General features: G+C 50.4%; 2 protein-coding genes across 3 annotated transcripts in view; one reads left to right on the forward strand and one right to left on the reverse strand.

Moving 5' to 3' along the window:
• Positions 1-298: 298 nt before the first annotated feature.
• Positions 299-19,384, forward strand: Tdg (thymine DNA glycosylase). Of its 2 annotated transcripts, none has more exons than XM_004623921.2 (10): positions 299-481; positions 9,795-9,946; positions 12,453-12,712; positions 13,660-13,729; positions 14,423-14,558; positions 14,739-14,821; positions 14,900-14,994; positions 15,873-16,044; positions 16,403-16,528; positions 17,051-19,384. In XM_004623921.2, the coding sequence occupies exons 1-10, from the start codon at positions 459-461 to the stop codon at positions 17,191-17,193; spliced, it is 1,260 nt and encodes a 419-aa protein (XP_004623978.1). In that variant the 5' UTR covers positions 299-458; the 3' UTR covers positions 17,194-19,384. The 2 variants fall into 2 exon arrangements, with proteins under 2 accessions (XP_004623978.1, XP_023572744.1); XM_023716976.1 differs by having other exon boundaries at positions 16,403-16,468.
• A 52-nt stretch (positions 19,385-19,436) lies between these two features.
• Glt8d2 (glycosyltransferase 8 domain containing 2) overlaps positions 19,437-23,473 on the reverse strand; it is a 30,198-nt gene continuing 26,161 nt past the window's right edge. The window contains exons 8-10 of the mRNA XM_004623851.2: positions 22,929-23,095; positions 21,821-21,933; positions 19,437-19,724 (exon numbers count right to left, since the gene is read on the reverse strand). Of these exons, the coding sequence (XP_004623908.1) occupies positions 19,555-19,724; positions 21,821-21,933; positions 22,929-23,095 (450 nt within the window). The 3' untranslated portion in view covers positions 19,437-19,554. The remainder of the gene's footprint in view (positions 19,725-21,820; positions 21,934-22,928; positions 23,096-23,473) is intronic.

The following is a 23,473-nucleotide window of genomic DNA, read 5'->3' on the forward strand; positions in this document are numbered from 1 at the left end:
GGGAAACAGGCCCATTCCGTACTGTGGCCTGGACTCCGAGGATTTCGGACTCTGGTCCTTCCAGAGTACATACTCCCATCACAGAGGCTGGTGATTAAGGAACAGCTGGGATAAAATTGGGAGCGGAAAGCTCTAACCCGCACACCACACCCGACCGCCAACGGAGGCCACGCGCGCACCCGGAACTCCAGCCGCGAACGCGGGCCCCGCCCCCTCCCGACAGGCCGCGCGGCGGAAGTGCGCCACGCAGAGGGACGCGATTGGGCGGGAGCGTCACGTGATGGCCGCGAAGCGGAAGTGCGGCGCGGAAGGGGGTGTCCGGTGGGAGGGGTGCGAAGGCGGCACGGGAGAAGCTGAGGCCACCGCGTTTCCGGTGTCGCCTTGTCGCCGTGTGAAGACTGCCAGGACAAGCCATCGGCCGTGGCCCAGGGAGAACCAGCGGCCCACGCGGCCCGGGCATGGAAGCGGAGGCCGCGAGCAGGTATCGTGGCGCCGTCCGCGTCGGCCCCTCTTGTCCTCCCTGACCCCCGCGGCGGGCGGGGGTGGGCGGGGGTCTGCGCACAAAGGCCGGCCGCGCGTGCGCACTGTGGGTCTGCGCGGGCGGCGCGGTGGGCCGCCTGGCCCCATTCTCTCCTGGGCCGCCCGGGCACTCCGGCCTTCCCGACGCGTCCCCTGTGCGAAGAGCGGGGTGTCCTCCTACAACTAGTCTATGTGAGACGGCTTCGTCCCGCAGAGACTTAACTAAACGCGACGTTGAGGGCCCTCGGTAAAACGGCGATGGGGAGGGTATAACCTGTCAAGGGGTCAGCCTCAGAACTGGCCAAGATTTTCAGCGGTCTCGGGCCGACCTTTCTACAGATGTATTATGGGAATGTTAGGAAAATCAAAGAAGCGTTTACAGAGTAGAGATTTAGATGACAGGAAGCTAAACAAAAGTAAGAAAGATGAGAAGCTCTTTAAGCGAAGAAAGTACAGTCAATTCCATTGAAATAAAAATACTATTAGTCCTAATGAAGACTTATCCTCTCGGTGCCTAATGGACGCTGAACTGACAGTCTGTAAAAGGAGGGCCTGCACTCGTGAAACTGGTCATGCACCCTTTTTTCTCGTGTGAGGATTGGACCCAGGGCATCACACAGGCCTAGGCCAGTGCTGGCGCTGAGCAACATCCTTAACCCAGAAGGAGCGACCTGAAACAAGCAGAATAAATGGTCTTTAAGGCTTAGGAAGGGGTAACCATACACAGATTTGCACTTTACTCTGATCTCATGTGGTGACTAAACCCTGAGATGTAATTCACTGTTGCTTTCTTTACAAGTCAGAGAATTTAGCAGACAGCGTAGAAATGTCTCTCACATCTCACATAGAATTGAAACCGAGCCGAGGGTTATCGTCATGTGAATTACACGGTGTGAGGACTTGTTTGAAATCCTAGAGTGGAATGGGCTCTAGGAGTCTGCGCAAAGCTCTGGTATATGTATCTTCAGCTACAGGACTTGCAAAGCTTTGCCTTCAGGAAATGTGGAAAATTTGGGGTAATATTCAGAGAAGTTATCCTTGGGGATTCTGAGATGACTCCAATATGCAGGAACCCTCAGATGACATGCTGAGTACCATTTACTTGTTACTTGGAACATGAAGAAAAAGTATTCCTTGGATGTAGACTCTTAAGATGGGAATATAAACAGTTGAAGAGTTTCAGGGGAGGTTTATTTTTATTTTTTGGCACTGAGGACCGAACCCAGGGCTTCCAGCTTGCTAGGCAAGCATTCTGCCGCTGAGCCAAATCCCCAGCCCAGTTGAAGAGTTTCAAACAGTGCTTACAGTCCAGTCAACCGCAGGAGAAAAAGAAAGAGGCATAGTGTGTGTCCAGTGACCTCAAGCATGGAAAGAACTTTTACCAAAGATGTAAGAGAGGATGGCAGCTCTGAAGTGACAGGAAGATTAACAGATGACTGAGAACACAGGTAGAGTTGGGCTTGCTGGCACACGCTTCTAATTCCAGCTACTCAGACTAAAGCAGTAGAATCACTAGTTCAAGGCCCTCCTGGGTAACTAGACCTTGTCTCAAAATAAAATTTAAAAAGACCTGGTATGTAGCTTAGTGGTACAATGCTTGCCTAACAGGTACAAGGCCTTTGGCTCAACTCTCACTACTTTTTTTTTTTTTCAGAACTGGGGTTTGAACTAAGGCCCTTGAGGTTGCCAGGCAAGCGGTTATTCTACTGAGCCATCTCCCCAGCCCCAACTCTCACTACTTAAAAAAAAAAAGGAAAGACAACACAGGTGGGAAAGACAAACACCACATATGATGATATTGAGACTAGAGTTAGATGTGGACAGGAAAAGATAAAAGGTTTTGGTTTTCCACACAGCCCACCAGCATGGTGTTAGATGACCAAAGACATAAATACATAGTTATGATTTTTTTTTTAATTTTTATTTATTTATTTTTACATTTTATTTATTGTGTGTGTGGCCAGTTCAGCCCACCTGTGGGCGGGCTGGCTGGCATGTGGTGCCGGGGGATCGAACCGTGGTCCCTGTGCTTTGCCAAGCTTGTTCCAAGTAGGTGCTTTAGACCACTGAGCCATCTCTCCAGCCCCATAGTTATGATTTTGATTTTTTCCAACTCCAGTGTTTTCTGGTTTTTGTTTTTGTCTTGCTGGTTGGTTGGTTTGAGACAGGGTCTAACTATGTCTTCCAGGCTGGCCTTGAACTCACTATGTATTGAGCTCATGGTGATCCTCCTGCCTCAGCCTCCCAAATGCTAGGATCACAGGCATACAGCACCATGCCTGGCTTGGCTTTTTGTCTGTTAAGGAAAATGGCTATCACATTGGACAGGAATAAGAGATTTAAAGCCCAAAGTCAGTGAAGGCTGTTAAGAGAACTTCAGCTGCTCCACAGAAACCCTGTGTCCTGGCCATATTTCAGAAGGCCAATTAGAACAGACCTAACCCAGATACAGTGGCTCATGCCTGTAATCTCAGCGTTCAGCAGGAAGGCTGAGGCAGGAACACTGCCATGAGTTCATACCAGCTGGGGCTACATAGTTCAGAACCATCCTGCACTACATAGTGGGACCCAGTCTCAAAAACCAAAGCCCCAAGCAAATGAAAAACCTAGATTATACCAGTCCTTGAGGACCTGTAGACAGCAGGTGAGCAGCCTGAAGAATGGAAATAAAACCTATTTCTTCTGAAGGTGGACTGTGGCCTGCTTGGACATGTTACCCAGACTGGTCTTCAGCTTGTGATCCTCCTGCCTCAGCTTCGTGAGTATTAGGGTTACAGATGAGGCTGGGAGTGCAGGCATGTGTCACTAGAAACACCGCACACACAGGCACACATACACACAATACTAGGGATTAGGTTCAGGGCCTTCACACTGAGCTACAGCCTAGCAGTGCTTAACTATTTGTTTAGTTACTTATTTTGCAGTGCTAGAGATTGAACCCAGGACCTTCACATTGGGCTACATGTCTGCCCTTTGGTGGTCTTTGCATTTTTAGACAGGGTCTAAGTCTGAGTCCTATTTCAGCCTCCCAGAGTGCTGGGATTAGAGGTAAGCACCACCAAGCCTAGCTTTCCTTTGACACAGGGTCTTGCTACATTGCCCAGGCTGGGATTGAACTCATGATTCTCTTGTCTCAGCTTCCCAGAATACTAACTAAAGTTGTGTGACCCCAACACCCAGCTACTGAACATTTTTTAAAGGAACTAGTGAACTTTAGAGTACAGTAAGAGTCCAGGAAAAGCAAACAAAAACCAAGAACTGCATTAGACAGCTGACAGGGTACTTGAAATAGTCTTGACTAGTCGAGCACACTTACCAGATATTGCAGTTTTAAATACCCTGATTAGCCATTAGAATGAATTAGGTGCTGTTGTTGCTGTTTTACATATATGAAGGCTAGAGATTAAAAGGTCAAGGAAATTGTCCGCACAGCTGGTAGACAGCAGAGCTGCAGCTGGGATCAGAGCTGCCCCTGTAGACCTTGTACTAAATACGTAAAAGAGGCACAATCCTGTATTTGGACGCAGAAGAATCTGTAAGTGGGGAGAGGGACATGTGATTATGGCAAAGACTTTTTAAAAAAATTTATTTGGTTTTAGGTTTGTTTGTTTTTTGGGTTTTTTTGAGACAAGATTCTTGCAAAGTCATCCAGGACAGCCTCAAAACTCCCAATCCCGAGTGCTTGCTTCAGCCTCCCAAGTGCTAGGATCACAGACGTGCACCACCACGCCTCCCTCAGGCAGTCCACGCTGATGATCAGCTCAGTGTGATTTGGCAGTTTACTGTGATTCCCAGTAAAACTAAAACTAACATTACAGGTTTTGTCATCTGTCATAAGGATGAGTGAGTTGCTAGTCCTGCTCTGGGCAAAATGACCGAGTGCTGAAAAGCTTTGAAATCTTCCTAGACAGGGACCACCAGTTCTGTGAGCCGGGGATGCCGAGTTACCCTGAGCTGGTACTCAGTTTGTGGTGCGCAGGCCAAGGTGAGCAGATGCTTCCGCTAAGCGAGGTCACAAGCAGTCTCGACATGGACATGGTGGTCTTCCATCATAGTTCACAAAACTTGCCCCCAGCGCCGAGCATTTAGAAATACTATTATTGGAGGACCAGTATTATATGTATTTAAGTGAAGATGTTGAAGTGTATTTTGAAAATAGCAGCTTAAGTCTTTAACTGAGTTGATTAGACTTAACTCTTTGTGAGAGTTTGTGAGGTGTGTGTGTGTGTGTGTGTGTGTGTGTGTGTGTAAAAAGACTGTCAGAAAGTACATTTTTTGGGCCAGTGAGATAGCTTAGGGGTCTAAAGTGCCTGCTTAGGCTAGCTCAGGGACCGCGGTTTGATCCCCAGCACCACGAACCTTACCAGCCCCGCCCCCAGGGCAGGCTGAGCTAGCTACAAAATAAATAAATAATTTAATTTTAAAAAGAGAAGAAGAAAAAGAAAGTTACACATTTCATCATTTCAGGCAGCTGCGTGAACCAGCCCTGCCAGCCCTGTAGTTCATGGAAGGGGATACAGAAGGCCAGAGAAGGGGAGCACAGCAGAGAAAGGAGAGGTGGGGACAAATGAAGGAAGAAAGTGAGCAAAGGGAAAGAACATGCGTTGTGCTTGTTGGATCCGGGAGTTATAGAACAATGAAGACTGAGGAGGGGTCTGATTTAGACAGGTTCTGTGCTGCATGTGGAAGTCACTGACTCTGACCTCTGCGCGGTGGGGGAGAAGAGGTGAGCTCGGACCTGATTGTCTTCGTCACTTTCTTACCTCGGGGTACAACACCCGACTTCCAGAGCGGAAGGCAAGGCCGACTTGGGCTCGTGCTCTAGGCATCAGTCCATGTTCCATGGGCTCAAAGGTGGAAGCCTCCCTGTGGGGAGGAGAGCTCCTCGCACCATGGCAGCCTCAAAGCAGCGGCAGCGGAGGGCGCCGCGGAGGGAGGTGGACCCCTCTGGAGCATGCCCCCAGTGATCCGCCTCTTCCCACCTGGCCCCACCTGCTGCAGTATACGCACTGTAGCCCCACGAGGAGACGGGACGGCTACACATGAACCTTTTGGGTTTGTTTTGTTTGTTTGGTTGGTTGGTTGGGTTTTTTTGTGGTACCAGGGATTGAACCCAGGACCTTGCGCTTGCCAGGCAAGGCTTATTCTACAGAGCTAACTCCCCGGACCCTCTATGTATTTTCTTATGTAGTGCCATGGGTCCTTTTGTAAAAGTTAAGCATGTGTTGTCATAAGTAAGCTTCTGCATTTCTTTGAAAGGTGATATAGATCTCTTAAGAGAAGTTCGTTTTATTTTTATTTTATTTTTTTGTTTTGCTTCTTTACGTATTTAGTACGTACAGTGCACCCAGGGGATGGGGCCAGCATGGCAGGCTGGGGATTGAACCCCAGGCCCTTGCATCTGCCTAAGCAGGTGCTTTAATCTGCCGAGCTATCTGGCTGGCTTTTGTTATTTTTCACTTCGTATTTGCCAACACAACTTAGTTTTAGTTTCTGAGCCCCAGAATTTCAAACTATATTTAATGTCCTCTAACTATACTAAGGGAGCCACATTTCACATAGTAGTGTTTAAAAGTGAAGGAGCCTTTTATAATGTGAATGCTGTCTTCTCCATTTGGATTGGATTTGGGAATTTTGTTAGGTACTCTAGATGGATCCTATCTGACAGTGAGAATAGTAGCATGAACTGTGGGGTACGAGCAGGTAGGTTGCCTTCCTGACCATGTGACCGCTAGCAAACCTCCTGTACTCTTTAGGTCATTCATTTATCGTGACTGTGTGAGGCATGTGTAAGCCCAGGGGTTTGGTCTCCACAACTGTAAAACACAAATATATCCTAGTCACTTTTGTTGCTGGGACAGAATACCTGAGACCGCTAACTTAAAGGAGGGAGAAGGGGTTTATTTGGTCTCACACTATCAGACGTTTCAGTGCTGGTTGGCACCCAGAAATGGCATAGTGGAAGGGTGTGACGTGGTGGACAGCCACTCACATCGTGGCAGCCAGAAGCAGGAGATGAGGAGGAGCCAGGGAGAGAGGCCTTCCTGGTCACATCGCTGATCATCTCTGCCTAGCAGGCGCACCCACTAGGGTGCTGTTTAGCTCTAGCACTCTCATGGTGCAGTGGAATGCCAAAGCACCCCGCATCCCTATACCTGCGTGGGAGTTTTGGGGGTCATTCTAGATCTAACCCAGAACATTGTGGCCCTGGCTCCCAAAGGACTCCTGTGCATCTTGTTGTGCAAAACGCATTTAGTCCATCTCTTAAGAGTTGCCACCGTGTTAGCAGTTCTGGCAGGGTGTGGTGGCGCATGCCTGTAATCCCAGCACTCAGGAGGCTGAGGCGGCGATCACTGAATTCAAGGCCTACCTTTTAGAAGTCTCAGGACCTGGCTTGGAGGAAAGCTGCTCAAGTACTGGCAGCCAGGAAGCAGAGAAGAGAGGGCCTGGGAGGGTGCGGGCCTTCCAGGTCACATCCCCAGTGACAGGGCTCTTCTCACCAGGCCCCGCCTCCTGCCAGCCCTCGCACCCATGATGCCGTCACCTTCCACAAGCCCACCTCTGAGCAGAGGAAAGTTGGGGCCTTTAGGAGCTGAGCTATGACATTATCATAACTGCATTTCTTTCTGGTTAACATGTCCAGTCTGAAAGTGACTACGTATTATTATCTGGAAATTGCCACTGTCTGCAGTCAAGGTCCAGTTCATTTTATTAGAATTCTCTGAGGATAAGTCCTCAAGGTCTCTCAGTCTTAACTGTCTCCAAGTCTTCATTAGCATATTTAAATCAAGCAGTGAGCAGCCAGTGTTTCAGCAAGTTCAGAGCAGTGTTAGTGTTGCTAAAGAAAATGCTACCACAAGAGGACATTTTACTTTGTGCTGAGCACAGTTCCAAGCTCGTCACTTCTCTTCATTGTAATGTTATACTAGTGGCGCACACCCGTGATCCCAGCACTCAGGAGGCTCACCACAAGTTCAAGGCCAGTCTGGGCTACATAGTGAGTTTGAGGCCAGCCTGAACTATATAGTGAGGCCCTGTGTCAAATAGGTTAAATATCTAACTTCTGTTCCATGTTCATGTATTTTCTCCATGTGTAGCCTGTTAGCATAGTTCACATGCTATTTTACATTTTCTACGTTAAAATGTATTATTAACCGGGGCTGGTGAGATGGCTCAGTGGTCTAAAGCACCTACTTAGAACAAGCTCAGCAAAGCACAGGGACCGCAGTTCAATCCCCCAGCACCACATGCCAGCCAGCCCCGCCCCCTGGTGGGCTGAGCTGGCCACACACACACACACACACACACACACAAAATAAATAATTTTTAAAATGTATATTAACCTTTTTTCTGTGCTTTAGATAGGATCAGTTTTCAGTAGCTGCCCAGGAGTCTCCTGTCAGTATACTACCTTATTGATTTACTATGTCTTAATTTCTTCTACAGTTTAAGAATGACATATTTAAACAGTAAACTTTTTTTTTTTTTTTTTAATTTTATTTATTTATTTGTGTGTGTGGCCAGCTCAGCCCACCAGAGGGCGGGGCTGGCTGGCATGTGGTGCTGGGGGATTGAACCGCAGTCCCTGTGCTTTTAGCTAAGCTTGTTGTAAGTAGGTGCTTTAGACCACTGAGCCATCTCACCAGCCCTTAAACAGTAAACTCTTGAGGGTACAGATAGATGCTGCTCTTGCTGGCCCTTAGTCACGTTTCCTCCACAGCTTACCTCTGGTGCTGTGTCCACAGTGCCCCCCTCGGAGTGTCTAGCCTGGTAGCCTGGCACCTGCAGGTGCCCTCAGCTCATTTTTTAAAATGTCTTTTTTTAAAAAAAAAATTTTATTTATTTATTTATGTGGGGGGGGGCAGCTCAGCCCACCAGGGGGCGGGCTGGCCGGCATGTGGTCCTGGGGGATGGAACCGGGGTCCCTGTGCTTTGCTAAGCTTGTTCTTAGTAGGTGCTTTAGACCACTGAGCCATCTCACCAGCCACCCCCAGCTCATTTCCAGGCTTAGCAGCGAGCACTCTGGAGCCATGTGTACAACAGAGCTGCCCAGCCTTTCTCTGTGTGACCTCCGCAGGAAGTGTGACTTCCCTCTAGTAGGAAGGGATTCTTTCCCGTCTTCTGTCCTGCCTGATGGTGACCTTTTCCTGCGCGCTGAAAGGCTTTGGCATCAGCTCTATCTCGAGTCGCGTTGCATTTCTGTTTACTTCCCCAGCTTTGGGCTGACAGCAGCAGCTTGAGGTCACTGGAAAGCTTTTTTAAATTTTTCTCCTAAGGCCCACATTCCTCCCTTTGAATAAAGTTTAAATCATGTTTGAAGAGCCTAGAGACTTTTTCTCATAAATTTAATAGATATTTACAAAGTAATTATTCCTAGTCCCCATTCAGTGGCAAACCACACCAAAAAACCAAGAATAACAAGAACTCAGTCTAACAAGTAAAAAAACAGATAAATAAAAAACAAAACAAAACAAAACTGTAGCTTAGATTGGAGGGGATCTTTGTGCAGATAAGTAAATACCAGAGGCTAGGGACACAAACTGTGCCTGTGGACAGACAGATTAATGCTCGTGAGGGTTTATGTCTGTCTACTAGAAAATTCCCATAAAGCAGTATGGCTGACTTGACACGATTAGCAGGTTTCATCGGTGACACTTGGTGTCATCCAAGGTGCTGTCTGGTCTAAGCATGGGGTAAAGGGTAGATTTTGCATGCAAGAATAGAGCTTCCCCCACTTCTTCCCCTGACCTCCTCTTAGTAAATACTGCAATCTGGTGACAAGACTTCATGTCTCAGACACCTAAAATGAAAGAAAAGGTTTAAAGTTCATAGTCACTGGCGGTTTCAGTCTGAACTCAGCTGGCTCCAAGGCTGGGTGGCAAATGACAGAGGGCAGCCATTTGCAGCACCCACACCCACAATAATCACAAACTCCAGAAGCCGCCCTGTGACTGCACAAGGCTTTGGGGGGGACAGCTAGACAAAAACCATACCTCTTAGATTCTGAGGATTTTTTTTCAGAGCTGACCATTGAAACTTAAATTTGGGATGCCCTGGAGGTACACCCCTGTAATCCCAGCATTTGGGGGCTAAGGTATAGGAGTCTGATGCATTTAATGTCGGCCTGGGCTCTGTAGTGAACTCTTTCTCAAAAGGATGTGACGTGGTGGTAGAGTGCTTGGTTGGTTTGATCACCAGTATTGTAGAAACTAAGCAAACAGATAAAACCTTACATTTGGATAATTGGATCATCGCTGCACTGCTTGTCCTTCCAGCTATTCCCTTGAGCAAGCTCAAGCTTTTCACCCGTTTCCATATCAACCAGCGATGGCTGAAGCTCTTCACCTGGCAGTCCCGGCAACAGCAACAGAACAGCAGATGCCAGCAGAAGCCCCTGCCCCAGCTCCTGCGCAGGAGCCCATGAAAGGTAGATGCCCTGCGACAGTTTAGAATGATGATACTGGATTCACTGCCTGCACAAGAACAGGCTCCTGGAGGAACAAAAACCATACCTCTTAGAAACCATACCTCTGTTTCAATTGCTGTCTCCTGTATAAGTAGTTAGTGTGCACTAACCACAGCAGGGTTTCTAGGAATGGAAGGGCCTGGATGTGACCCTACAGCCAGGGCATAGCCAGGAACAAGAAGAGAAGAGGCTGGATAGGCAGTTGAGGCTGGGCGTTATCCTGAGGGCTGCAGGGAGTGCTCAGAGGATGTCAGCAGAGAGTGTCATCAACCTTCTCCTCCACCACCTCCACGTCTTTACCAAGGAACCTGTAGTGAGTCCCTAGTCTTCTGCCTGGAGTCTTGGCATGCAGTGAGAAAGAAAGGAGCAAAGTAAATAGGGCTCTGGGATGGTCAATGTTCTCTAGGAAGAAAGACCCAGCTAGCTGCTGTTTTATTAGCCAGTGCAGGTAGAGGGGTCCAGTGCCTTTCCTGGAACAGTGTAGAAGTGGTATAGAGTGGTTGACCGGGCAGGTTGAGCATCACAAAGGAAACAGGTTTCGCTGGAGCCCCTCACCTGGGTGCTGGCCCTCCCTGCCTTGTCCTCAGCAGACCTCGCCCTGCTCTGTGAGCCTTGCAGCCTCGTTGATCGGCACGATCTGGCGATGGAGAGGAAGCAGGATTTCTGCATCCTATAGGGCCCCGGGCCACAGGCAGGGCAGGGATCCTCGGACAGATAACCGTGTCAGTGGGGTTTACTAAAGAAGAGCACAGCTCCTTGGAGGCGGAGGCAGCAGGATCCCAAGGTCAAGGCCAGCCTGGGCAACAGCAAGAGCCTATCTCAGAATCAAAACCACAGGGCTGAGGATGCAGCTCAATGGTGATGTGCTTGCCTAACATGCACAAGGTCCCAGGTTCAGTTTCCACCCTTGAGAACATGAGTCAGAAGAACAGGGATGCATTGGGTAGAGAGGGCCAGGGCAGGTGTGGAGGCAGGAAGCACAGTAGCCTGTTGGGGGTGATCTGGGAATAAATGAGGAAGACGTGGAGGGTGGAGGAAGAGCTAGGAAGTACATGGAGCCTTTTCCAGCTTAGTGAATTTCCTGTGCGGCCCAGAAGATGGAGATGTCTGGGAGAAACTGCATTGGTCTGCTCTGCACTTTGCAGCAGCGGCTGTGGCCCCAGCCCAGAGGCAATTAAGGCCCTGAAGTGACTGGCATTGCTGTGGCAGAGCACGTTGGAGGGAGGTTACCCATGCTCCAGGAGCCAGAGGAGCGACTTGCAGTGCCCTCCAGGGCTCCCACCCCATCGGCCAAGGGCTGCTCACCAGCCTGGCCACTCTCGGGCTCCATGTCACTCCCAGACCAGCTGCATGGGGCCTGGCTTCCATGGGGGGGCTCTGAGGGGACAGACTCGGACCACAGTTTCCATCTTCTGTCCTGGGTGGCCCTGTGTCAAAACAGAATTAGGGAAGGAGCCCAGCAGGTTTTGGGGAGGTAGGGTGCAGAAAGGTCATGACTCCCTCCAGTGGAGCCATGGTGCTGTGAGAATCGTGCTCACAGCTTGCTGTGGGGTCCCTGAGCACCCCGAGTCCTTTGCCCTGCAGCTCCTTTCCACCCTGTCTCTGGATTTGGGCAGGAATCTGGGGAGTCCCTGGGGCTCCCCACCTACAAACCACAGGTGCCAGGCCCCTTTCCATCGGGAGCAGCTGAAGTAGCAGAGGGCATGGAGAAAACTGCCCGCCTTGCTTGGGGAATCACCGGATGAGAGTGGATGGGGCAGAGGACAGAGGCAAGGGAAAGAGAATGCAGAATGCAGGGTTAGCCATGGCCGGGGGTGCGTGCCTGTAACCCCAGGATGCTGTTGAAAGTTGTGGGCTGCGTGGAAGAATCTGTTGTAAAAGGAGAATTAAGGGTAAGAAGGCTTCAGGTTGATGGATCTAATGGTGTTCCGGCAGCCAGGGCCCATGGGGCAGCGTTGGGGGGCGGGCAGCACGTGTGCTGGTGGGCAGAGCTCAGGTGCTGTGCTGCCTGGCGTACAGCTCAGCCCAGGACGCCTGGGGCAGGTGCTGCGGGCCTGCTCTTGCTGGGAACGATGCCACCAGCCTGCAGAGCAGCGTGGATGCCGCCCCCCAGAGTCTCTCAGTGGGCTCAGCAGCCATGTCAGGTTTTATACTGCTAAGAAATGGAGATAAAGTTGTGTCGTAATTAATTACTAGGTATGTATATGTAGACTTGCTATAAAATGGTGCCTAGATACTGTGTCCCTGATGGGGCCAAGATGACAGCAAGCTCATAACGCAAGCTTGTGTAGCAGTGTGAACTGGACAGACAGTTTTCCTGGAAGGAACCCTCTTGTCAAGAGAAGGGGAGATGAGGAGCCTGCGTGGAGCGAGGGGAAGGGGAGTCTGCAGGGTCACTTTCCTGGGAAAGCTGCGGGGGCCCCAGATTCAGCTTCTCTGCAGCGTGTTGTGGATGTTGTCATTTCAGAGACTCCAAGGGGAAGGAAGAGAAAAGCCAAGGCACCAGAACCCGCAGCACCTGCGGCACCCGCAGCACCCGCCGAACCCAAGAAACCTGCCAGGTCCAAAAAATCCACCAAGTCCGCAAAGTCCAACGAAAAGCAAGAGAAAATTACAGACACGTTTAAGGTGAAAAGGAAAGTGGACCGTTTCAACGGTGTGTCTGAGGCGGAACTTCTGACCAAGACACTCCCTGATATTTTGACCTTCAATCTGGACATCGTGATAGTAAGAATCTTTTTCATCTTTTGATTTTATAGATAGCATCAATGGGTCTGCTTCACTTATGTTGTCCTTGCAGTTGATATTTTGCTGAAAACAACCAATTGTGAGCCCCCTCCTGGGGACATGGAAGAGCTCACAAGGTGGGAATGAGTTGGGGTTCAGCTCCTGTCAGTGACCTGGAACAAGCCTAAACTTCTCCTTTTGTCTTTTTACGGCCTCTTTTTAAAAATTTTTCAGTAGCTGCTGGTTACCTTCCGCATGGACAGTTCATGCATGTGGCGCCCTCTCCTGTCCACCCGTCTCATTGCTCTTCCAGGGGGCGATAGGGTTCCTGTTTATGGCAGCTTGGCGCACTTGTCCACAGGACTCAGGGCAATTGTGTGGTAACCTGCGAGTACCCCAGAATAACAGCCATGATTCTGAGCTGGTGTTTCTCTCAGTAACTATGGGCCTCCGTGCAGGTGATGCGTGGGCCCCGCTGTGGCCAGAGGGGCTCTGACTGGGGACTGCCCTGAACCTCTTCCAGCTGGGAGGGTGGGGGCTGGGCTATGAACTCAGCAGAGCACACAGTTGAAAAGAAATCTCAGGGTACACATGATTGTGCACACCTGTAATCCCAGCACCCAGGAAGCTGAGGCAGGAGGATCATTGCAAGTTTAAGACCAGCCTGGGCTGCTAAGTGAGCTCAAGGCCAGCCTGAACTGAATAGCAACACTGTCTCAAAAAGATAAAAGAAAAAAGAGAGTGAGAGAGAAAAGAAAAAAAAAATCTCCTTTCTTGTGGACTACCTTTATTTTTTGGACCAAGAGTAATTCTAATTGAAAATGTTGATGGTGCTGGATTAAATTTTTTTTTAATCGTCAGTTAAGTTCTGTCTGCTATTCTATTGAAATGCTAAAGTTTATGCCCTACTTTTCCAGACTAAAATGATTAATTATTTTGTTTTATAGATTGGCATAAATCCAGGCCTCATGGCTGCTTACAAAGGGCATCATTACCCCGGACCTGGAAACCATTTTTGTAAGTGGTTTGTTCACTTTTAAATGAGCTCTCTTAGCCAGGAATGGCACTTCACTCCTGTAATCCCAACTACCTGGGCGGGACAGGCAGCACGGTTGTAAGTTTGAGGCCAGCCTGGGCAATGTGACGAGACCCTACCAAACACAAGAAAAAAATTTTTTTTAATTTAAAAAAGACTTAGCTCAGCAGCAGAGAGCTTGCCTCATGTGATCAATCCCCATTAACTCCACCGATCTCTGTCTTTATTAGCAGTTTGGTTTTGACCAGTTGTGGTTTTGTTTAGTGTTATGAGGGGCTGCTTTTTTGGGGGAGTATCAAAGATCAAGCTCAGGCCCTTGTGCCTGCCAGGCATGTGCTTATGCTACTGAGGTGTATCCTGACCCTTATTTAGTTTTGGTACTGGCGATTGAGCCCAGGGCCTCAAGACAGGCAAGCACTCCTGAGCTATACTCCTCATACTTTCTTTTGAGTTCTTTTCTGTGAATTTTACTACTTTTTAAAAGCTAACTTTTAAATGACTAACCTACAGAGGTAGGAACATCAGCACGTGGCACCAGTGCAGACCAAGTACTGACTTTATCCAGGTTCCCGTTGATCCCGCGTCAGGGCCGAGCTTCCGTGCTGAGTGCTCTTGTCTCTGCGGCACAGTGCAGGAGCCTTGGGCTGTGGGCATAGATGGACCTCTCTCCACAGGGAAGTGTCTGTTCATGTCGGGGCTGAGCGAGGTCCAGCTCAACCACATGGACGACCACACGCTGCCCGGCAAGTACGGCATTGGCTTTACCAACATGGTGGAGAGGACGACACCGGGCAGCAAGGACCTCTCCAGGTAACTGCGCGGCGCTGCACCCGGCACCACTCACACCACCCATGTCATATGGGTGTCATGGCCCGGCTTGGAGCTGCGCTCCGCACACACGCTGAGCTCTTTCATTGAAAGCTGCCTGAATTTAGCATATTATAAAGACTGCATATTTATCTATTTTTTTACTATTTAATTCAATTTTAGTAAAGAATTTCGTGAAGGAGGACGTATTCTAGTACAGAAATTACAGAAATATCAGCCACGCATAGCGGTGTTTAATGGAAAATGTAAGACTTGCTTTTACGTTCTATCTTATTTCTGTGATGACATTAGGACAACATAAATACGTTTGTATTTTATCTTAGGTATTTATGAAATTTTTAGTAAAGAAGTTTTTGGAGTAAGGGTTAAGAACTTGGAATTTGGGCTTCAACCTCACAAGATTCCTGACACAGAAACTGTAAGTCCTTACAATTATGTTTGTAGATTGGCTAAATGGGGATTTTTTTCCTATTTTTGTTTAATTTGCCCTATCCATTTCCATTTATACTACTATGAATTAAGCCACATCATATTTTGTTAAATGCTATCTATATATCAACTTTTAATAGCTAAAAATTCAGATACTGTTAGATATTAGAAAGATAGACATTTGTTAGGTTTTACATACGAGGCAATCATGAAGAGAAACTCATTTCTGTAGCATCTCCAGATACTTGCTGCCCGCCTTACTTATATTTTTAGGTTCTATCTATACCTATAAAAAGCAGCCCAGCCCACAGGCACACAAGTCACATGTGCATCATTTGAAACAGTGCCTGACGGTATGGATGGCCTGGAAAGGGCCCAGTGGGCACCGTGTGGACTAGAGGGCTTTGCTGTACGCTCCTGTGCCCTTCCACCACCACCCCCCCCCCGCCCCCCGGTCAGTCTTTTTGAGACAAGGTCTCATTGCGCTGTTCAGACTGGCCTTGCGCTCACTTTGTAGTCCAGGCTGGTCTCAAACTCTCAGTGATGCTTCTGCCTCAGCTTCCTGAGTGCTGGGGTTACAGGCGTGCACCACCATGCTGGGCTTCTTCCATCTCTTGAATTTCGAACCATAAATTTACTATTGAGAAGAAAAGCTGTCAATAGACTCGAACACCAGGGCAGGCACATTGTTTTTAATGGATGGACTTCATAAGTATATTATAGATTTGATCTTAAATGTAGCTGTTACTGATTTTACATATGTATATGGTGAAGAAGCAAGTTATTGACCCAAGTAAATGTAACTTGTCTAACCTCAGTATTGAATCGAATTGTGAAATTTCTAAAACGGCGCCGTTGCTGTTCTAGCTCTGTTACGTCATGCCATCGTCCAGCGCCAGGTGCGCACAGTTTCCCCGTGCCCAGGACAAGGTTCACTACTACATTAAGCTGAAGGACCTGCGGGACCAGCTCAAGGGCATCGAGCGGAACACGGACGTGCAGGAAGTGCACTATACATTTGACCTGCAGCTTGCCCAAGGTGTGTTCTTGCAACCCCCTTCACTCGTTTCCTTGCCTGTCACTCCAGAAGGTGGGCATGGGGTAAAATGCAGCAGAAAAAATGGCCGTACCGCAGGCAGCGTGCTCGTATCTGGGGCGCAAGTCACTTGGACTTCCTGTGCCAAGGTTTCCATCTGCCCTGGGCACCCCCGGGCGATGAGGCCTGAGACACAGCTCACCTGCCCGAGAGCGAGTAGGCAGGTCTGTACAGTTCAAGGAGTGCAGTGTGTGCTCCCCAGAGTTTATCTCATTGAAGGAAAAGGATTCCTGACCTCTGAGTAAAGCTATTCACAGAACCACTGCTGAACGCAGCTCTGACTTGTTTCTCCTCCCTGTAGAGGATGCAAAGAAGATGGCCGTGAAGGAGGAGAAGTACGACCCGGGATACGAGGCTGCCTACGGCGGTGTGTACAGCGAGAACCTGGGCAGTAGCGAGCCGTGCAGCCTCACCTCCAACGGGCTAGGTATAATGGAGCCTCAGACCTCAGACCCGCCTGCGGGCATGGGGTGCCGCGAGGGGGAGCCGACACCAGGGACGAATGCCACGACTGTGGGTGTTGCTTGACGTTTAACCACACAGCCTGTAGCTGGGCGCGGTGGTGCGCACTGCGGTCTGGAAGGCTGGAGCCACGCTTAGGCGCCTACCCTGAGCAGCTTAGTGACTCAGAATTTAAAAGGCAGTGGATGTGGTGCAGTGTGAAGGCCCTGGATGCAGTCTGTAGCCCTCCAAGACAGAGCAAAGCTGAGCAGGCTTGTGCAGCTCCTTTCTGTAAGTCAGGCTGTCAGCAGAGCGCAGTGCCCTTTGCTTCCTAAGTAACACGGAGGGTTATCAGTGCTGTAGCTTAGATAGAGCAGACTCTTGGAGTTGATTCCAGAAGCTGGATTAATAGTTCCCTAATAGCTCTCCTTCACTGTGCTCTGGACAGCTCCCAACCCCAGCTGACCATTACGCCTCCTGAGTACAGTAAGCCTCTGTTCTCCTGCAGCCGGCAGTGCTGAGTTCAGAGGAGAGTCGGCGTTCAATGACGTCCCGAATGGGCAGTGGATGCCTCAGCCTTTCCTGGACCAGACCCCGCCTTTGGCCGCCCGCCCTGGACCGCAGGAGCTGGAGGAAGGGGGCCACGCATGAGGACAGAGCTGTGCTGCCTGCTGCTGCAGCTCTGGAGCAGCTCTCGAGGCTGCCTCGGTTCCTGACTGACGCGTGTCAGTCATGCTTGCTCTAGAGCTGTAACCCCGGCGCGGCAGAGCCGTGCGATAGGATCAGCTTTGTGGACCTGAGTAGCTGGGAGGGAGGAACAGGGGCTTTTGTATGTGTTTTTGTATTTGAACTAGCTATCATCCCAGCTTTTTATATACTATATTTCCTTTATGAAGAAATCAATTTTCTTGTGGGTATCACCCTCTATCTGTAATTTTAAAATTCAGCAGCTTGACTGGGCGTGGTGGTGCCTGCCTGTAATCCCAGCCTCTTGGGAGGCTGAGACAGGAGGATTGCTGTGAGTTCAGGGCCAGTCTGGACTGCATAGTGAGACCCAATGCATCAGCCTGAGTATTTATACTGGATCCTAACTGTGTATACCTCACAAGGCCATTGCCCTTCTTGCCCAAGATGGGCATCTGGCTGGGCTACACTGGGGAGAGGCAGGTGTGTGGCCGTATGGCAGGGACTCACTTCTTAGTGTCTGGCGTGGACAGGTGAGCGCAGGCCTGCCCAGCTAATGTTCACACAAGGGCCACTGTCCTTCCCCATGGCCTGTCTGTGATAGTGGCTAGAGTGAAACCCAATGTGGTGTTGCCACACCCAGGCTAAGCTGGCCCTGCAGACAGGACCCAACCCCGTGTGCTAATCCCCCAGCAGGCACGCATCTGCCAAGCCACAGGAGGCCAGCCACGCTGCTGCTCTGTAGCTCCAGAGCACGGGCTTGCTGGGGAGGAGCCGGGCTCGGCCACCGCTGTCTCCTGGGGTCTTACCCTCCGTGGTGTCTTTGGTCACGATGTGGACCATGGTAAGAACTCCAGGCTGAGCCACAAGGTGCTACAGGTGTCCTGATAATCTTATTTAAACAGGTGCTTTGTGTACATGGGATGTACTAAATTAAATAGGTGTATTTCTGCTACATCAGTATAACCAGTAATTTAAAAGCTCACTGTGCGCCCTTGCTGTTTGCTGCCGTGGCCACAGTGAACCTCTCAGAAAGGTGGGCCTCTGTACCTTTGTGAACTTCTGATGCGTTTTCCATGGTGCTACAGACAGTCCAGCCCCCAAGCCTAGTGGCTCTCAGAGCTGGCGATTCAGAGATTGCGTTCGCACTTGCTCTGACGCGGCCTGTGTCCTGGCTGTGTGCGGCAGGTGCCTACTTTTGGGCAGTGTGAGAGCTCTGTGGGGATCCTTTGCCCCAGGAGAGGATAGCCTGTGTTGTATTTATAGTAAGAGAAACGCAACCTTGTTACAAATCTTACCATGCTTTTTAGCTATAGCAAGGATGGATTGTATTTTTCTTTGTATGGGTCACACTGTGTGTAAGTTGCTCATGTTATTTAAATGATGCACTGTGCTGCTGTTTACGTGGGTTATCAGAGTTTCGAGTGGCCCTCATCAGAGACTGGGGGAGGGGCATTTGTCTCCAGGCTAAGCGGGGCCGTGCCAGTGCCACTTGGTGCGTCCTGCCTGGGCCCTGCCCTAGGCCCCTGCTGGGGCGCAGAAGGTGCCTTCCAATCTCGACAGCCACTCGCCAGCGTGGGGTTCGGGCTTCCCAAGCTTACAGTCACGATGGGTTCACCCAACAGGACGGGTGACCAGAAAGGCTGATGTACCTGTATGTGACGGTATGAGACTTTTTCATTAAATAATACTAAGTTTTAAATTCATTTGAAAGTCTGGTGGTTTCTACCATAAAAATACCAATAGTGGTTATCCCTAAGCTATAGGCTTTTTCTGTATCAAGACTTAATGGCGTTCTTTCCGCTTTTAGTGCTGACTGAGGTTCATCTCCTGTTTAATGTGTAAAGTGATATACACGAGGAAATCATAAAAATCCATGAATATTTATATTTTTATAGCCTTCCATGCTTTAAATGCAGTGGTTTTGATAAAAGACAAGGTTGGTAACCTGTTTCAAAACATTATACCCAGGGCCAGGAGATGGTTCAGTGGAATAAGTGCTTCCCTGGCAAGCGCAAGGGCTTGAGTTCAATCCCCAGTTCTGGAAAAAATTAAAAAAAAAATTATACCCAGATGTGAAAAATACGTTTGGAAATTTGAAGGTTGGATGGGTGTAACTGACATTCGGTGTCGGGCCGATGGGCGCCGCTCTCCAGACGGGCCTCCGCAGCTGCTGCCTGAGCCCAGGGCGGAGTGCGCGCTCGGTGCCTTGTCTGCGACATGTCCTGAAGGCTCGCGCGGGTCACAGGCAGTGCTCAAAGGAAACGGCCTGGGACCAGCCACAAGCGCAGGTGCCTGCTGCGTACCCAACGTTCAGCGCGGCTTCCGTCAGCGGCTGTGCCTGAGCTTGAATATCCCTGCGGGGTCCGGAACGAACCAGCTTTCCCACAAGTCGGCGTGCACGGTGCGGAAGTGCCAGGGCTTGTGCTGTCCGTCCCAGTGCAGCAGCTTCGCTTCCTGCAGGAAGTGCTCCGCATACCTGGCGTCAGGGCTCCAGCCTGCATGTGATTAGAGGACAGTAACAGGCGTTGGGGAAGCAGCTACAGGAGGCGTGGGAGTGCAAACGGGATCCAGGTTAGTGGGAAGACGCCAGGCCGAAGGGAGTGCTGCAGCCACCTCACCCCACCCCGCCAGTAACCCAGGGCCTTCTCCCGGGGTGCTGTCGTCCCACGAGTGTCCCTTCTGTGTGGTGTTGAGGTTTCTTCCCTTGAAAGGGAATTTAGTGAGATTTTATTTCTTAGTACCTAGAGGCCCGCTGAGTAGAGAGGACCCAAGCCAGGTTCGGTCTGCCACGGCTGGTACAGTGGTGACAGCTGAGCATCCGCTGGAGGCAGCAGTGTGGCAGCAGCTGCGGGGGAGGGCAGCCTCCCCCCAGAGTAACGAGACCCGAGTGACGCCTAGTGCGCGGTGAGTCCGGGAGGACGCTGCCTTGGAAGTCGCCTGTGCGACTTCGGCTTTGGGCTGAGGCTCTCACGTCTGCCGTCCCAGCACTCGGGTGGCTGGGGCAGGAGGGCGGTCGAGGGGGCTGGCTGGGTGCTGAGGTCAGGCCAGCCTCAACCGTGTAGTGAGACTGTCTTAAAACTACCTCGGAGGGGCTCTGATTTCGTGATAGCTTGTGTGTCCAGCTTAGTGTGGCTTGTTTGTTTTTAGACAGTCTTGCTATGCAGTTCAGGCTGGCCTTGAGCCCAGGCTAGTCTGGAACTCGCAACAATCCTGCCTCAGCATCCCAAGTGCTGGGGTCTCAGGCGTGCACCACCATGCCTGCCTAGAGTATGTCCTACAGGTTTTACACATATAACTTGTGGTGCTGGGGACTAACATCGGAGCCTCCCGTATGTGATTTGCAAAGTCTGCTCGTGTGGACCCATTAGTGGGAACTGCTTTTGGCGTCCAGAGCGCCCTGAAAGCAGGTGCAGTGGTTGCTGAGTGGGCCCTGCGGACCACACCTGACGCCCGACCTCGCCCGGCGTGGCTTCTTCCCCTCGGGGCTGTGCCTTTATCCTTGTCCAGAGGTTGAGTGTTTCCTGAAGAGCAATCCTCGCTCTGCATTTCTCCAACCTCAGCTTCACAGAGCCGCCCCTCCCTGACGTGGCCCAGAGCGCCCACACCTGGGGACTTACGTGTGTGAGAGGTTAATGACCACTTAGTGACAGACCACAAGGTGCAGGAGGGCAACATCCCTGAGTGGCTTCGTTTGGTTTTTGCAGGATGGGATTGAACCTAGGACCTTTGCACTGAGCTACATTTTTAAAAAATTAATTCTAAAAATTACTTTTATTTTCAGACAGGATCTCACAAAACTGCTAAGTTGCCCAGGCTGGACTTGAACTCATAACCCTTCTATCTCAGCCCCACACAGTGTGGGATGACAGATGTGTACCAGCACATTAAGCCCTGAGGGGGGGCGGGTGTGTATGCACACACATGCGCTCCCACCTGTGTAGGAAAGTCAGGAGGGCTCTGCTAACACCACGTACAGAACCCTCCAGACTGCTGAGCTGAGCATGTGCTGTGGCAGTAAAACTTTGGTTCCACTTGACACGTCACCTTTGTCAAAGCCTAGAACGCTGGACCAGACATAGAGCTCCGCGGCACAGCACCTGCCTGGGAAGCGTGAGAAGCTGAGTTCCATTTCCGGGGCGGGGGGCGGGGGGACATGATTTCCGGATTTCCTAACAGCTCTGGCCGGGAACATTGGATCCGGGCTTATGACTTCGGGTTAGGACAAGTGGGCCTCAGTGCTGGCCTCTTCTAGCAATCTGCACGTACTCTGTGATTTCTTCCATTCAGCTCACATGAGGAAACAGGCACAGAGAAGCCGAGCCACCCGCCCAGCCAAGATGAGCAGCAGCGGAGCGGGTTGACGGCCCACAGCGTACATGGGCGCGGCAGCTCGGTGGCGAGCACCTGCCCCGCACTATCGAGGCCAAAGTGAAAGCAAGTCCCGGGCTGGAGCCTGCAGCTGCCCACTGGGCCATGGTGCCACTCCGGGCTCTGCCAGCTGCAGGCCGCTGCAGTCAGTGTGGGCGCAGGGCCCATCTTAGCCCCACCCGCTGCCCGCCTGACGCTCCCTGCTGGTCCCCGCGGGGCTCACCCAGGTGCCGGATGTGCCACAGAGGATTGATGGTGGAATGCCTCCCGTGGAACACGATGAGCATGGGCGACGTGGCCACGCCACCCCCCAGCGAACTGCTGTACAGGTTTTCCCTGAGGAGAGAGCCACACAGTTGGCCTAGAGCACTTACAGGCCCAAGAGAGCAGTCACTGAAAGGGCATTTTTTAAAAATAATTTATTTTTTTTGGCAGAACCAGGGATTGAACTCAGCCCCTTGCACTTGCCAGCAAGCGCTTATTCTACTGAGCCATCTCCCAGCCCCTGAAGGGGCACTTTAAGAAGACATTCTTTGCACACTCAAACTTTGGACTTTTCATTTTTTCCCAAATTTTTATTTTGAAGATTGTCCAGCCAGGTGTGATGGCACACACCTGTGGTCCCAGCACTTAGGAGGCTGAGGCGGGAGGATTGCCCTCAGTTCGTAGCCTCCCTGAAGTACATATACATCAAAGAAGCCAAGCTTTGGTCAGGTATGGTGGTACCTGTAATCCCAGTGCTGGGGAGGCTGAGACAGGAGGCTCACCACAAGTCTGAACTGCAGTGAGACCCTGTACTGTATAAAAAAATAATCAAATACTAAAAATCTAAAGCCTTTTTGGCTTTACAAAATAGTCCTGTGTATGTGTGTGTGTATTTTAAGGAAGGGTGTTCAGGCTCTCACTACTAGATGGGACTCGTAGTATTCTCCTGTTTACAGCCTCCCAAGAGCTGGGATTACAGGCATGCGCCACCATGCCCAGTCACAATTGCCATCTCAGCCCACCCTGTTGGAGGGGGCAGCACTGCAGGCCCGGGATCGACCCTCCAGTCCCTGTGCCTGCTTGCAGGTGCTTCTATGCGCTGAGCTATTGGCCGGCCCCAAAATAGTCCTTAAAAACCAATTTTTGTAGGAAGATTTTCACTGAAAAAGGCACACTGAACAACTTCTTAAGAAGAGGTATAGGAAGTCCTTGACCCAGGGTCTCCTGTCCCCATCACTGGCAGGACCCTTCTAGGCCGTGCCCTTCCCGCGAGCTCGGGATTGCTGAGCACCCGCCCTGGGCGCTCCAGCATGCTGAGCCCCGAGGCAGGCAGAGGAGGCGCCTACCGCACATTCCTCAGCATCCATTTCTCCAGCTGCTTGGTGATGTGCTGCTGCCTCCACTCCGTCATGTTGGCCACCATCACTCCGGGGTTGAAGGAACAGGTGCTGGGGCTGATGCCCAGGTCCTTGATCGCCTTCTTCCGGTAGTCCAGGTAGCCCATGTATGTGTTCTGTGGGGGAGTGGGGTCATTTGTTTCAAAAAAGATTTTTTTATGCAGTTTAGGCTAGCCTTGAACTCACTATGTAGCCCAGGTGCCCTTGAATTTGCAGCAATCCTCCTGCCTCAGCCTCCCAATTACAGGCATGCAAAGTCATGTTTTTTGTTTTTAGATTTTTTTTCATTACAGATAGGTTGAAATTTTCTTATTTATAGCAGGTTAAAGAGATCTTTATCATTGAACAAAACTCGTATTTTCTAAGAGGGAAAAAAAGTTGGGTGTAGCTTTGCACACCTATAATCCCAGCACTCTGAGAGGCTGAGGCAGGAAGACCTCAAGTTTGAGGGCCCAATTTGGACAGTTTAACAAGACCTTTCCTCAAGTAGAAGG

Source organism: Octodon degus, unplaced genomic scaffold (genome assembly GCF_000260255.1).
Source record: "Octodon degus isolate 3935 unplaced genomic scaffold, OctDeg1.0 scaffold00004, whole genome shotgun sequence".
Lineage (NCBI taxonomy): Eukaryota > Metazoa > Chordata > Mammalia > Rodentia > Octodontidae > Octodon > Octodon degus.

Excerpts from the sequence above, each read along its gene's own strand:
- Tdg (XM_004623921.2), top strand. The coding sequence starts at position 459 with ATGGAAGCGGAGGCCGCGAGCAG. Across the intron at positions 9,947-12,452 it reads TGCGCAGGAGCCCATGAAAG|AGACTCCAAGGGGAAGGAAG; the intron begins GTAGATGCCCTG and ends TTGTCATTTCAG. Across the intron at positions 12,713-13,659 it reads TCAATCTGGACATCGTGATA|ATTGGCATAAATCCAGGCCT; the intron begins GTAAGAATCTTT and ends TTTGTTTTATAG.